General features: G+C 37.0%; 1 protein-coding gene across 1 annotated transcript in view; it reads right to left on the bottom strand.

Moving 5' to 3' along the window:
* Positions 1-4054: 4054 nt before the first annotated feature.
* The window catches only part of LOC106147187 (vomeronasal type-2 receptor 116-like), a 292515-nt gene continuing 282555 nt past the window's right edge, over positions 4055-14014 (bottom strand). Inside the window, exon 5 of the mRNA XM_013507341.1 lies at positions 4055-4765. Coding sequence (XP_013362795.1) covers positions 4055-4765 — 711 coding nt within the window. The remainder of the gene's footprint in view (positions 4766-14014) is intronic.

The following is a 14014-nucleotide window of genomic DNA, read 5'->3' as shown; positions in this document are numbered from 1 at the left end:
CTCTGCTGTTTTGTTGACACATATTGGTTTTACATTGTTTTTCTTTACATCTTCTTGCAGATTTGAAACATTTCATAGTTCCTTATTATTTTTAAGAGATCTTCACTTTTGCAATCATTAGCTGCCGTGATTCATTCATGATAACAAGCTCTGCAGAAAAGAGGAATAGATGGTTGTTACTTCACTGTATTAAAAGCTGTCTATGACAAACCAACAGCCAACATCATACTAAATGGACAGCAACTGAAAGCTCTCATTTTAAAAACAGGAACAGGACAAGGATGCCTACTATCACCACTCCTATTCAATACAGTGTTGGAAACATTATCCAGACAAGAGAGAGAAATGAAAGGAATAAGGATTCAAATGGAGGAATTGGAATTACCATTATTCACAGATGACATGATACTCTACATGGGAGACCCCAAAAAGTCCACCAGAAGACACCTAGAATTAATGAACAGATTCAGCAGTGCAGCAGGATACAGAGTCATCACTCAAAAATCAGTAGTATTCCTGTACATACACAACACACAGACTGAGAGAGATAAAAGGGAAACTACACCTTTCATAATAGTAACCAAATAATGAAATACTTAGGAATCGATCTAATGAAAGACATAAAAGATCTGTAGAGTGAAAACTACAATACTCTGAAAAGAGAGACCAAAGAGGATTTCAGAAAATGGAAAGGTGTTCCTCGCTCATGGATAGGAAGAACCAACATTGTGAAAATGGCCATACTCCCCAAATCGCTGTACAGATTCAATGCAACCCCAATTAAAATACCATTAGTATACCTCAAAGATCTCGAGATAACATTCCTAAAATTCATCTGAACCAGGAGAGGCCTTTAGAAGCAAAAGCAATTTTGGGCAACAAAGGACAGGCAGGAGGCATCACAATCACTTGAAATTATATTATAAAGCTAATGTGATAAAATCAGCATGGTACTACCAAAAAAACAGACCTGAAGATCAATGGAACAGGTTAGAAGATACACACACAGCTACAAACACACTCAGCCACCTTTTTTTTTGACAAAGGGGCCAAACATGTTCACTGAAGAAAGATAGCCTCTTTAACAAATGGTGCTGGAAAAACTGGCTTTCCACATGCTGAAGACTAAAACCAGACCCATGTCTATCACCATGCACCAAATTAAAGTCAAAATGGATCAAAGATCTAAATGTTAAAACAAACATTAAATCTACTAAGTAGATAGAAATCTTGAAGACATAGGGGTAGGCAGAGAGTTCATGAACAAAGACCAAACTGCACAGGAAATTCTTCAAAGAATGAACAACTGGGATCTCACCTTATTGAAAAGTTTTTGCACATCAAAAGAAATTACCAACAGAGTAAAAAGAAAAGCCATGAATTCAGAAAAATTTTAGCCAAGTGTCCCTCAACCAAAAGACTAGGTCTCTTCTGGTTCCTGATGATTTTAGGAATGTTTTCTCTAGACCTGCGAGGTATACTAATGGTATTTTAATTGGGATTGCATTGAATTTGTACAACAATTTCGGGAGTATGGCCATTTTCACAATGTTGGTTCTTCCTATCCATGAGCAAGAAACATCTTTCCATTTTCCAAAATCCACTTCGATCTCTTTTTTCAGAGTACTGTAATTTTCACTGTATAGATCTTTTACTTCTTTTGTTAGATTGATTCCTAAATATTTCATTTTTTGAGATGCTATTTTGAAAGGTGTGGTTTCACATTTCTCTCTCAGTCTGCTTGTTTGTGTAAAGGAATATTACCAATTTTTGCGTGTTGTCTTTGTATTCAGCTCTGCTACTGAATTTAGTTATTAAATCTCTAAGCCATTTGGTGGAGTTTTTGGGGTCTTGTATGTAGAGTATCATGTCATCTGCAAGTAATGATAATTTCACTTCTTCCTTTCTTATCCTTATTCCTCTTATTTCTCTCTCTTGTCTAATTGCTCTGGTTAATATTTCCAGAACTGTATTGAATAGGAGTGGCAACAGTGGATATCCTTATCTTGTTCCAAATTTCTTACATGAAGAAACAAGTGGCAAATAAATACATGAAAAAATGTTCAACATCAGGGGTCATTTGAGAAATGCAAATTGAAACAACACTGAGATTCCATCTCCCCCAAGAAAGAATGGCTATCACCAAGAAACTGAACAAGAACAAATGCTGGAGTGGCTATGTGGAAAGAGAAGTTCTTCTCCAGTGCTGGTAGGAGTGTAGATTGGTGAAACCACTGTGGAAATGAGTGTAGATATTCCTCACAAAACTAAGAATAAAAATCCCAATAAACCCAGCTATGTCCCTTCTGGGTATTTTCCCAGGAGAATTAAAAAACATCGTACCACAGTAATATATATGCACCTATGTTTCTAGCAGCACAATTTGTTACAGTTGAATCTTGGAAACAGCTCAAATGCCCGTCAACTGAGGAATGGATAAAAAAGATGTGGTATTTTTATACAGCAGAGTATTATTACTCAGCTATAAAAAAGATAAACTCCAGGCTTTTATTGGTAAATGGATGCAACTTGAGACCATACTCATAAGTGAAATAAATCAGACCCACATGTGTAAACATCATCCTGTCTCCCTAGTGTAATTACCGGAAACAGTAAATAAAACTCAAAATATGCAGTAGATATTATGAAAGGGAAAGAAATTGCTCAAAGGTAGGAAAAACTTGGATGAAGGAAAGGAGAAAAAGAAACAAAGAAGGAAGGAATAATAATAATAATATATTATTATATTAATATTATGTTCATATAATTATTAATTGTAATTAATAATTATCATATTAATATATATATATATATATACATACACAGACAGCTGGAGTAATGGTACTGCTGATGTCTAAGGTTTATTGAAAGGAACAGTTAATGTTTAATTTTTTTCCATGTCAATTTTGCATGCTTATATCTGGTATTCTGAACAACTAATTTGAAGACCACAATATGCATTGTAACAACCATTGGTGAATTCCTACCATCTTGTCTAGTGAAAGTCTGTAGCATTTCTTATTATTTATTCTCTGTAATGTCTTGATAAATCTTGCGTTCTTACCTCTGGTAATCTGAGCAGAATCGTTAAAGATAGCAATAGGTAATGTAACAACCACTGTTAATTCCTATCATTTTGTTTTGAAACATGTTTACACATGTAGTTTTATTGTTTTTGCTTTGTCTTGTTCTTGTTTATGTTGTTGTTACTTTGTTATTAGTTTTTCTTTATTCTTCTTAAGATAAAACATAATATAAATAAATGTGTACCTAATATATACAAAAGGATATATGTGTGTCACATGTCAATTTAGGATGAACAACTAAAGGATGATGAAAAAGAAAATGGAAACATTTAACCACATTGTTAAGAAACACCACAATAGCACATTTGTAAACCCTATAGTAACACTATAAATTCAATTTATTTCCATTTTTACTCAAATGTAATGAGCATAGAGCACCACATGACAAACTTAGACTTTTAATAGCCATAGGAGAGAGAACTCCTTTAAAAATATTCTCCTGAAGAGTGAAAGCAAGTGTAAGAGGAGAAATACACAATCAGTTCTCAAAATATACTATAGGTATTATACTAAAAGCATTATACACATGAAGAGGAAAAACTCAATTAAATGTATTAAGGAATTGAGAAATTGTTATCTACACATATATCTTGTCATTTTAAGTTGTTAGAAAAATATAGAGAAACCAAAGAGAAATGCAAGATAAAAGTGAGAAACATAATTTTAAACAGAAAATAGTAGGATCAATTGCAGATATAATGGGAGTCACAGAATATCCAGAATAAAACTCAGATGGAAAAGGTGATACCTACAGACGTGAGTGATTTCAAGAAAAGCAAGGGTCAACTGTGCATTCAAACAAATTCCCTCCTGTAATTTGATATCTGCATAAATGAACAGCTGCCTCTGTCAATATATGAAAACATTCTCTATGTATTTTTACTTCCAAAATGCACATTGTGCTTGAATGAATATGAAAAATTCTTATCTTTTCTTAACAAAATAATGTAGCACTTAGGGATAAAGATTCAGCCCAGCAGCTCTGCATTGAAAACCAAGATGGAGAAGACCTCCATGGCCACCACGACCTTCCCCTTGGTGCTGTGGTACACGGGGAGGAAGGTGACCCACACGCTGCAGAACACCAGCATGCTGAACGTCAGGAACTTGGCTTCATTGAACGTGTTGGGCAGGTTCCTGGCCAGGAAAGCCACGGTGAAGCTCGCCAGGGCCAGGGAGCCCAGGTATCCCAGGACACAGTAGAAGGCAGTGAGGGAGCCCTTGTTGCACACGATGAGGATGTGGCCATGTTCAGAGTGAGCATCTGTGTCAATGTAGGGTGGATTTGTCCCCATCCAGACGCCACAGAGAGTGAGTTGGATGAGGGAGCAGATGGGGATGATGGAGTTAGGAGCCCCTGATACCAGCAACTGCCTCATCCTTCTGCCTGGAGCAGTGACCTTAAAGGCCAGCACCACAGTAATGGTTTTGGCCAAGACAGTGGAAACAGCCACAGTGAACACGACTGCAAATGAGGTCTGCTGCAGGATGCAGGTGGCTGTGCTGGGCCGGCCAATGAAGAGCAAGGAGCAGAGGAAGCAGCAGGTGAGGGAGATGAGCAGGGTGTAGCTGAGGGCCCGGTTGTTGGCCTTGACGATGGGAGTGTCTCGGTGCTTCACAAAGAGCCCAAGAACAGCAGCTGTGAGGACAGTGAGACTCAGGGTGGTGCCAGCCAGAGTCTTTCCCAAAGGATCCATAAGCCAGAAAAATCACAGCTTTTTGCAGGCAGTTGTTTTTCTCAGTGTTGGCATACTGATGATCTGGACACTTCACACACTGCTCCATATCTAGCAAGAATTAAAAGTGTCACTAGTCTACTTTTATTATTTCCTTTTCATAGACCCATGCCCAGAAACTCGTTGGACTTTGAGATACATGGCCATTTTTAATTTTTTAGGTTTTTCTTTTCTTTTCTTCTTTTCCTTTCTTTTCCAGTGCTTGGGATTGAACTTAGAGACAGTTCACTGAGATATATTCCCTACTTTTTAAAATTTCATTATTTGGTGAAATGAAATTCTGAATCATTTTAGTGCCAAGGCTCCAATCTGACTTAAAATCCTCTTGCCTCATCCTCCCAGAGCACTGGATTACAGGCGTGCATCACCATACCTAATTTTTCCATTTCTTTGTAGAAACAAAATAAAACAATAGTGTGCAAAGAATAACTCCTTTTTTAATTTAAAGAGACTAGTAAGAGAAAGAACAATAGCAACATACCAACATCACAGTAAAAAACAAAACAAAGCAAGAACATTAAAAACTATACGGGGTTTCAAAATACAATGGTAGGAATTATCAGTGGCTGTTACATTACCTATTGTTATCTTCAACTAAGTTGCTCACATTAGGAGATGTAAGAATGGAAGGTTTTTCAAACCAACAAAGAGAATAAAAATAATTATTGAATAAAACATTAGAGACAATAGAGAGTTTCACTAGGCAAGATGGTAGGAATTCACCAACAGTTGTTCTATTGCATATTGTTGTCTTCAAATCCATTGCTCAGATTACCAGATACAAACATGAAAAATTGGTCAAAATATTAAAAAAATGTATGCATTAACTGAGCAGTGCTGTTATTTATTCTCTTTCCATATCTGGTATATCCATAAAAAAATCTCTCTATTTTTATAAAGTAATAAGTGATCTATATGCATATATCAAATCTTTACAAATGATTTCTCAGACATTCATTCAATGAGCAATCCCATATTAGCAAACCAAAATAATTTGCTAAGTCCCAAGGAAATACACAGGAAGACAAGTATCGAATGTTGGGTGGTATCATTATTGAGCCTCTCTGTTACGGTTTGTGTTTGTCTGTCCCCCCAAAGCCTCATGCAGTCATGGCTCTTCGACTCTATGTTTGATCCACGATGCAGTGCCAGGATTATGGGTGTGAGTGCTACACCTGCCCTGAGGTGCATACTTTACCTATGTAAGGGAGGGAAGGAGGCTGCTTGGGGCCACGATTCCTCCCTTTTGCAGTTTTCTACCTCTATTAACTGTTGCCCTTGGGCATGTGCCACTCCACTTGGAACCAGCCAATTATGGAATGAAATCTCCACAAAACTGTTAGCTAAATAAACCTTTTCTTTCTTAATTTGACTGCCAGGTATTTGTCCCAGCAACAAGAGAAAAGTAACCAAGATAGAATTTGGTACCGAGAGTGGGGCCATTGCTGTGACTATACCTGACTATGTGGTTCAAGAGCCTTTGGATATGGCTTGTGGGAAGTGTTTGAAAAGATTTGGAAATGTCACCTGAAAGAGAAGCACTAGAACACCTCTGGCTGTTCTGTCAGGGAGATTCTGGTCAGAGTTCAGAGACTAGAAGGTGGATAGAAATCCTGCTGGTAAAGACCGGGTTTGGGAGGTTTCCCCTGGAAAGAAGGACTGCACTGGTTGTTGGACTCCAGATGGTGTGTGTTATGGCTTGGCAGAAAGTTTGTCTGCATTTTGCTTGTGTCCAGAGACTTTGCCCAAGACTGAGATTAAGGCGGTGGTGGACTAATTAATCTGGCAGAAGAAATTTCAAGGCAGTCGAGTGTAGTGGCAGTGGCATGGTTATGGCTGGGGGCTTTTAGCCAGATTTGTGTTAAGAATCAAGAGCAAAAACCCCAGCAGTATGATTGAAAATGTTGTGAGCTTGGCCAGAAAGGAAGCTCCGGTAAAGGTGTGGATTATAAAGGTGGAGCTTAGGCGATCTTGATTGCTGAGGAGGAACAAGAAAAGGAAAAAGATGGCCTGAGGGCATCACGAAAAACAAGTCTCCACCTTTGAGGCATCAAAACTGCAAAGCTGAAAGGCCTTGCCTTGAGGAGAAAGCCTCAAAGCACCATGTTCCAGGATGGCGGCAGCATTGAGAATTTGCTCCTCAGAATTGGATTCAGAGTGCCCAGGATTCCAGGCACTTGGCCCCTATGGCCAAGAGAGAGGAAAGCTTGGGTACAGCTCTAGGTGACGGCAGACCTTGGCATCATCCATGTAGACCTGGTTTTAGGTGCATAGAGAATGCAAGAGTTCTGAGGTTAAAAAGGTTTCCACCTTGATTTCAGAAGGCCTGGGAGGCCAGGCAGTATGCCCTTGAGAGGGCAGTGTGTGAAGCTGTGAGTGTGAAGCAAAAGGTGCAGTGAAGGCTTCAGATGTTTGGAAAAGCCAGGAACATGGATTGTCTGAGGAAGGCTGCAAGGAGGGAGCAAAGTGGGCCCAGGGGATAAGCTGTGTTTGCTGTAAGCATTGGAATTGCCATAAGGGTGGACTCCTACAAGCCCTTTGGAGCTCACAATGTGCTGCAGATTACTTCAGATGCTGGACATGGAACTACAGGATATAGTGTTAGCCCTCCTGGATGTTGGACTTGCTTTGGTCCCAATGCTCTGTATCCCCATTCGTACCTTTTGAAATGGTAACATTTATTTTGGGCCATTGACTGTTGGAACTGTTTAACTTTGCTTTCATTTGTACAGGGGCCCACAGCTAAGAGTTTACCTTAAATCTTGGAGAAGACTTGGGACTTGGACATTTCAGCAATGCTGAAACTTTTAGGGCTTTGGCAACTCTTAGAGCTGGACTAAAATGTCTTTTGCATAGAGATGTACATGAGACTTTAGGGTCCAGGGGTGGAATGGTATGGTTCCTGTCTGAATGTCCCCCCAAAACCTCATGCAGTCATGGGGCAGGCTTTTAGACTTTATGATTGATCCATGATCCAATGTTAGGATTATGAGTTTGAGTGCTACACATGCCCTTGGTTGGATAGTTTACATATATAAGGGAGTGAAAGAGGCTGCCTGCTACCACCATTCTTTCCCTTTGCTCTGGATGCTTTTGCGGTTTTCCACTGCCATGAATGGTTGCCCTCTGCCACATGCCATTCCGCCTTGGAGCCAGCCGAGAATGGACTGGAATCTCCACAACCTTGAGCTAAATAAGCCTTTCCTTCCTTAATTTTAGGTGTCAAGTACTTTGTCCCAGCAATGAGAGAAAAGTGACCAAGACACTCTCCATCTACAAAAGTGCTTTATGGAACTGCTTCTTTAATTTTTATTATCCAAGGGATATTTTAAGAGTTTAATGCTGGTATCTTTCAAAACCATTACACGATATTTCACTACACATTGAATGATTGTATTCTTTTTATTTTAAAGAGAAAAAACAATAAAAAATAATGATAATAAAGAAAAAGAAAAAACCCCACAGAAACAATAAAAACAGTACAGAATTTCCAAACAACATGAATGGAACAATGGTTGTTATGTTTAATGATGTTAAACTGTTGCAGAAATAATTTTTCAAAATTTCATCTATCAGTGGCTTACGACTGAGGTGTGGAAACAAATAGGTTTTTTTGGTAATAATCTTGTATTCCACCACTAGTAAATCCAACATCATTTTATTCATTAAAGAGGATTTTTATACTTTCAAACCAATATCACTGGAAACCTTAACCTTCATATCTTGCTTTCCAGTACATGTTTTTTGTGTGTTTTCTTAATGAAAGGGAAAAACTATACAGGAGAAATTGTTCTCTTTAAAACTTTGTTCCTTTTGAATGTGCCTAGCTCTGTAACTGTTTCATGGCTCTGTAGTTACTTTCTTGCCCACTGTAACCATGAGAATGCAACCAAACATGGAGGATGCCTGAGTGTAAGTGATGATCATTAATCTAGCCTTGCAAGTGATGAGCTCACCCTGCTAGCTAGTTAGAAGAACTGCCAGACTGTTCTGTCTCGCCTTTGTACTTGGTACTTCTGCATCATATAAAAGTCCTAGAATGTCAGAGATCAGAGTTTGATATTTGGGGAACATTCCAATCAGTGTCCATTGACATAAAATAAATTTCCCTCAAATCTTGGGTGTGATTTTATTGTTTCTGCTTGCCATAGCATTAGCTTCATTGCTTTGATCATGATGTGGCATTTAATTCCTGGCAGAATTGTGATACCGAAAGTTCTTATCTCATTCTTCTTTCAAAAATGAACCATAAATTGTGAAGTGCGAAGCTAGAGAATACCATAAATACCATTTTTTGGCATTTAGAAACTTTTCTCCTACCTCTAATATGGTAAGAAATTCCTTTTTGTTTTTTATTTGTAAATCACAGTGGTGTACAATTTTATTGTATTGTCTTCATTTATTTGTTTCATTTTTCCTTTCCCAGGAACTAGTGCATTTAATTATATTTTATAAACTGAGTTTGCTCATAGTATACTGTCCCTGAAATATATTTACAGCTGTGAGTAGCACAAATTTTTCTTTCTTTCTTTCTTTCTTTCTTTCTTTCTCTCTTTCTTTCTTTCTTTCTTTCTTTCTTTCTAGTGGTCAGTCACCTATCATGGGAGTTACATTCCAGAGACCCCCATGATAGGTGAAACTCTGCAAAGTATCAGTGCTATATTTATTGTATTATTTATGTATATTTTAAGGCTTTATAAACCTATGCTACACTCCTATAACCTTTCCCACTCTCTTATTAACCTTTCCCACAATCTTATAAACACTTCATATGCTCTTAAACACTTTCTACACTCTTAAATGTACATAATTTTAACAACATGTAAAATTCTATCTGGGCACTCACTGGGAAGTGGACAAGGAGAGATGCCAAACATATAGGCACAGTGTGGGAGAGCAAACAGACCCATGCTGTGGTCACTGGACCGATCATTTCACAGGAGCAAAACACAGTGTTCTGTTGGTCACCTTGCATTCCATCAGCCAATAGAGTGTCTGTGCAATCTCACACTGGTAAACTTGTGCAAGTGGTCGTGGTGTACTGCATCTCCATTGTGTACAGTGCACTATTCATCCACTGATGAAATCCTGTACTTTATTTTGACTTAATATTGTTTTAATGTTTGAATTAATATTTTACATATTGTTTTAAATTTTTTAGGGAAAAATAATTAAAATCATAGATCTTATATAAATACCTATGTACCACACAATCCTGTGATATAGTGAAAACTCTGCAATACAGAATTAAATTTTTTTTAAAATCCTGGGATACAGTGAAGCTTCAACAACTGTACCTTGATATAGCAAGGGATGACTGTATTTCATTTTATTTTAAAGAGAATAAAAATCAATGACAAAATAACAACAACATAGACAAAAAAACAAAGCAATAACAATAGAAATGATACAGGGTTTAAAAACAAAATGACCTGATTTGAAGGAATTGATCATCCCAATTTCCTTAACTCTTAAACAATTAGAAAGTCCATATTAATATGTTTTTGAATGTGTATAAATTTCACTGTTAATATTATTAATCAAAATAATTTGGAGTAAAATGTTACACTATGGACTCTCATCTCTTAATAGATATGGTACTATGGAAATACTGGTACTATGGAGATTTTCAATTTTCTCTTACATTTGTTTTGCTAAATTTTCCTGTGATTCCAAAGATTTCAAGTCATAGCTTGATGTGAAATTCCTTATATTTTCGTTTGAAATGTTTTCTACATATCTATACTAATGGCCAAATTTGTCATGATATTATAGTAACTTTCAGTTGTTCTCTTCTTGTTCAATTGTACTAAGATTTGTCACTTTTTCTTAACAGAATTATATTAATTGTGTTTATTTTGTCTGTGTCTATTTCTTAAAAATTTCTTTCAGACTATATCCTTTCTTTCATTTCTTGTATTCAATTTATTCAACTGTTTTCTACTGTGTAAAGAATATTTCAAATGAAACTTCTACTTTTTAATTTAAACACTCAACAGCACAAAAGTGTATGTCATATAGAGTAGATATTTGTCTCAGTGTAGCTTTACATTCTACTCACAGGAGTAATAGGCGATCTGTTAAAGGTGAAAGGAAATATTGATGTTTGTAAAGATAAATTTTAACAATTAAAGTATATAAATTTTGAGAAAATGTTTTCCAATTTGGAAGATGCTGGCCTTGTGTCCTCATTAGCACTTGAAAAGTAGCTAGTCAAAATAAAGTTGGGCTGTAAGTGCAAAATCTTCAAAGTGTTTCTAGAAATTTTAAGACATAATGAATTTTAAATAGTTTTATAACTATAATGATTGATACATTGTGTGAACTTGAGAAATTCAGAAGCATAACTAAATAACTCAGTAATTCCACTTCCTGGGGTATAGAGAACATGCCCTAGGGCTGCTATTTAGCATTTAGGATGCTGTAATGGTTGATTCTCTGTGTCAAATTGAGGAGTTCAGAAGTTTAACTAAGTGACTCAGCAGAAGGCCAGGGTCTTCACTTTGTAAATATCCTGACCCTGAGCAAGAGGAGGGCAGGGAGATGGTGTGAATGCTACCCCTACCCCAGAGCAGGTAGCCTGCTTACACTATAAGGGAGGCAAAAGACTTGATTTCTCTTTTGCTCTGGTTGCTTTTGCTGTCTTCTACCTCCATGAACTGTTGCCCTTCTGCCATGCCATCCTGCTTTGGAACAAGTAGATTATGGACTAAAACCTCTACAAACTATGAGCTAAATAAACCTTTCCTCCTTTAACTTTGGGTGTTGGGTATTTTGTCTCAGCAATGAGAGAAAACTAACACAATAACTATATGACAGGATAATATATTGAATCTAATGGGTTTAATAAATGGTAGAAATATGTTTTTAAAGGAACGGCTTTTATGTCTGTTAACCTGGATATTCCAAGTTGTACCCAACAAAAGCACAAACATGTTTGAGAATATGGCTGAGTCCTTTAATAAATATACAACTTACCAAACACAAGCTTTCTTTATAATTTGGGTCAGACTATTATCTGGCGTGAATTGTGTTTTAAGTGTAATGATGAAGCCTGTAGTCTGGTGTTTGTGATTGTGATATAACTCAAATTAAGGCCATCAGGGCAGACCGTCTTCCAATATAAGTGTGTGTTTCTAACAGGAAAACACCATATAAGACATTGGCTCAAAATAATTTTTTAAATGGCTGAAGAAGTAGTCACATGGAGAGTATATTTTAAATATACAGAAGACCTTGTCCTCAATTTCCTGTGTCACAAAAAGTAAATTAAAGTCCTAAATTCATAAATATGTTGTAGTATGTAATGACACCCATCCAAGAAATCACTCAGTAAATGACTACTTTTGTAAAATAATAATTTCACCAATATGATAAGATACGGAACACAACAGAGGAGGATGTTTGATCAGAAATACTCTTCTGCACTCCCTGGAACATCATCTGGAATAAAGCCTGGGCAGAGTCTCCTCCTTGGCCGAGACCACTGAAGACAGGGGCTATTTCCTGACCATGTGTAGACTCCCAGGTTGCATAGAAGGCATGCTGGGGCCTCGTGTGCTGCATCTTGAGGAGACAAAGCTCTTATCCTTGGTGGATCGGCTGTGCCTTCACTGGGCAGAGCACTCCTCTATACCCCTGTGTAGAAAATGCCAGTTCACATGCATGTCCCCTGCTGCCTGTGAGGATGTGAATCAGGATAAGAAGAGTTCAGATATAGGCAGAGGCCATACACATTCGTTGCTGGGTGTCTACATGGATCGATGAATTTAGTGTTGGGATTATTTTATGTCATAAGTAAGGAAATTCAGGCAGAAATTCTGCCTATTTTCCTGGGCAATGATGAAGAATAATGGTGACAACCAGAAGCCAAGTTGCACAGTCACTGTGTGCACCAAGCTGTTATCCTATTTACCAGCAATGGATGGCTGGGGTCTGAAATAATAATGATGTCTTGAATAATACAAAAAAGGAAGTAAGAATACCAGGAAACCATGGAAAGGAAGATATGCTCCAGAATAACTCCAATAAAATACATATAAAATGTGGAGTAGTAAACTATGAAAACTGTTATAATAAAAGATACCAATGCACATCAATGGAGTTTATGCTGTGCTAGCAGTCCACTGGCAGAGTACCACTAAGATAGCCAGTCTTCCAAATTAGATCAACAGGTTCAGTGACATACCACTAAAAAGTACCAGCAAGCTACTCTAAAGAGAATGATTAAATTTTTCTCAACCTTAGGCGAACTAGCTAGTAATAAAGAATAATAAAGTTGAAGAATTCACACTTTGTGATTCCAAGATTTTATTATAAAAGGATAGACATGTGGATAAATGGAGCAGCACATGTAGAATCAGCCCTGAGATCTACCCTACTATACCTGGGCAGCCGTCAGCCCAAAAGGGTCAAGTCTGAACTGACAGCTTTCCTTGTGTTTCCCCTGCATGTAATTCAGTAATAATTGGAGTGGATTCGCCTATGCAACACCTCATCAACCATGTGTGACACCTCCCTGATTGTGCAGAATGCTAAAAGCAACTACAAATTAATAAGTAAAAAGCACACAGAGTAATCCAGGATTTTTCTCAAATTGAAAAGCAAAATATAAATAGTGTGAACAAAGGAAGAATAGCGCCACAAAGGTGTAAATAGAATAAATTATTCACTTAAATACAGACTGTCAAATTGAAGGGCAAATCACAAATTTTATTAATTTCTGTTTTTCAAAGACATAGTTAATTCGAATAAATATGAAAAATTCAAAGACACAATGTGGCAGTAACTATGATGGTATTACTAATCAAGTGCAAGCCAGAATAAATCTGGTATGTAAAAATAATTAGAAACAAAAAGTAAATGCATACTCCATTTATGATTGAATGGAGGTTCAAATTATCATAAAATATTAATTGTGATATTACAAATTATGCCAATTCGAGGTAATATAACCTGAAATCAAAAAGAAGAAACTGAAGAATTTGATGATGATGACAACGAGGAGCATATGTAGGGAGATTAACAGGAAGGAGAATAAGAAACGCAAAGAGGAAATTATGAAAAAAAGTAAAACAAAATTTCATAAAATAATAGGTGGCTAAGGGGAAATCTGCAAGAGGATGAGATAACAATCATAAACATCTATGCACCAAATATCGGAGCTCCAAATTATATAAGACAAATCTTAAC

The sequence above is a fragment of the Chinchilla lanigera genome, unplaced genomic scaffold (genome assembly GCF_000276665.1).
Source record: "Chinchilla lanigera isolate Chin_1 unplaced genomic scaffold, ChiLan1.0 scaffold00123, whole genome shotgun sequence".
Classification (NCBI taxonomy): Eukaryota; Metazoa; Chordata; class Mammalia; order Rodentia; family Chinchillidae; genus Chinchilla; species Chinchilla lanigera.
This window is presented reverse-complemented; position numbering and strand designations above follow the sequence as displayed.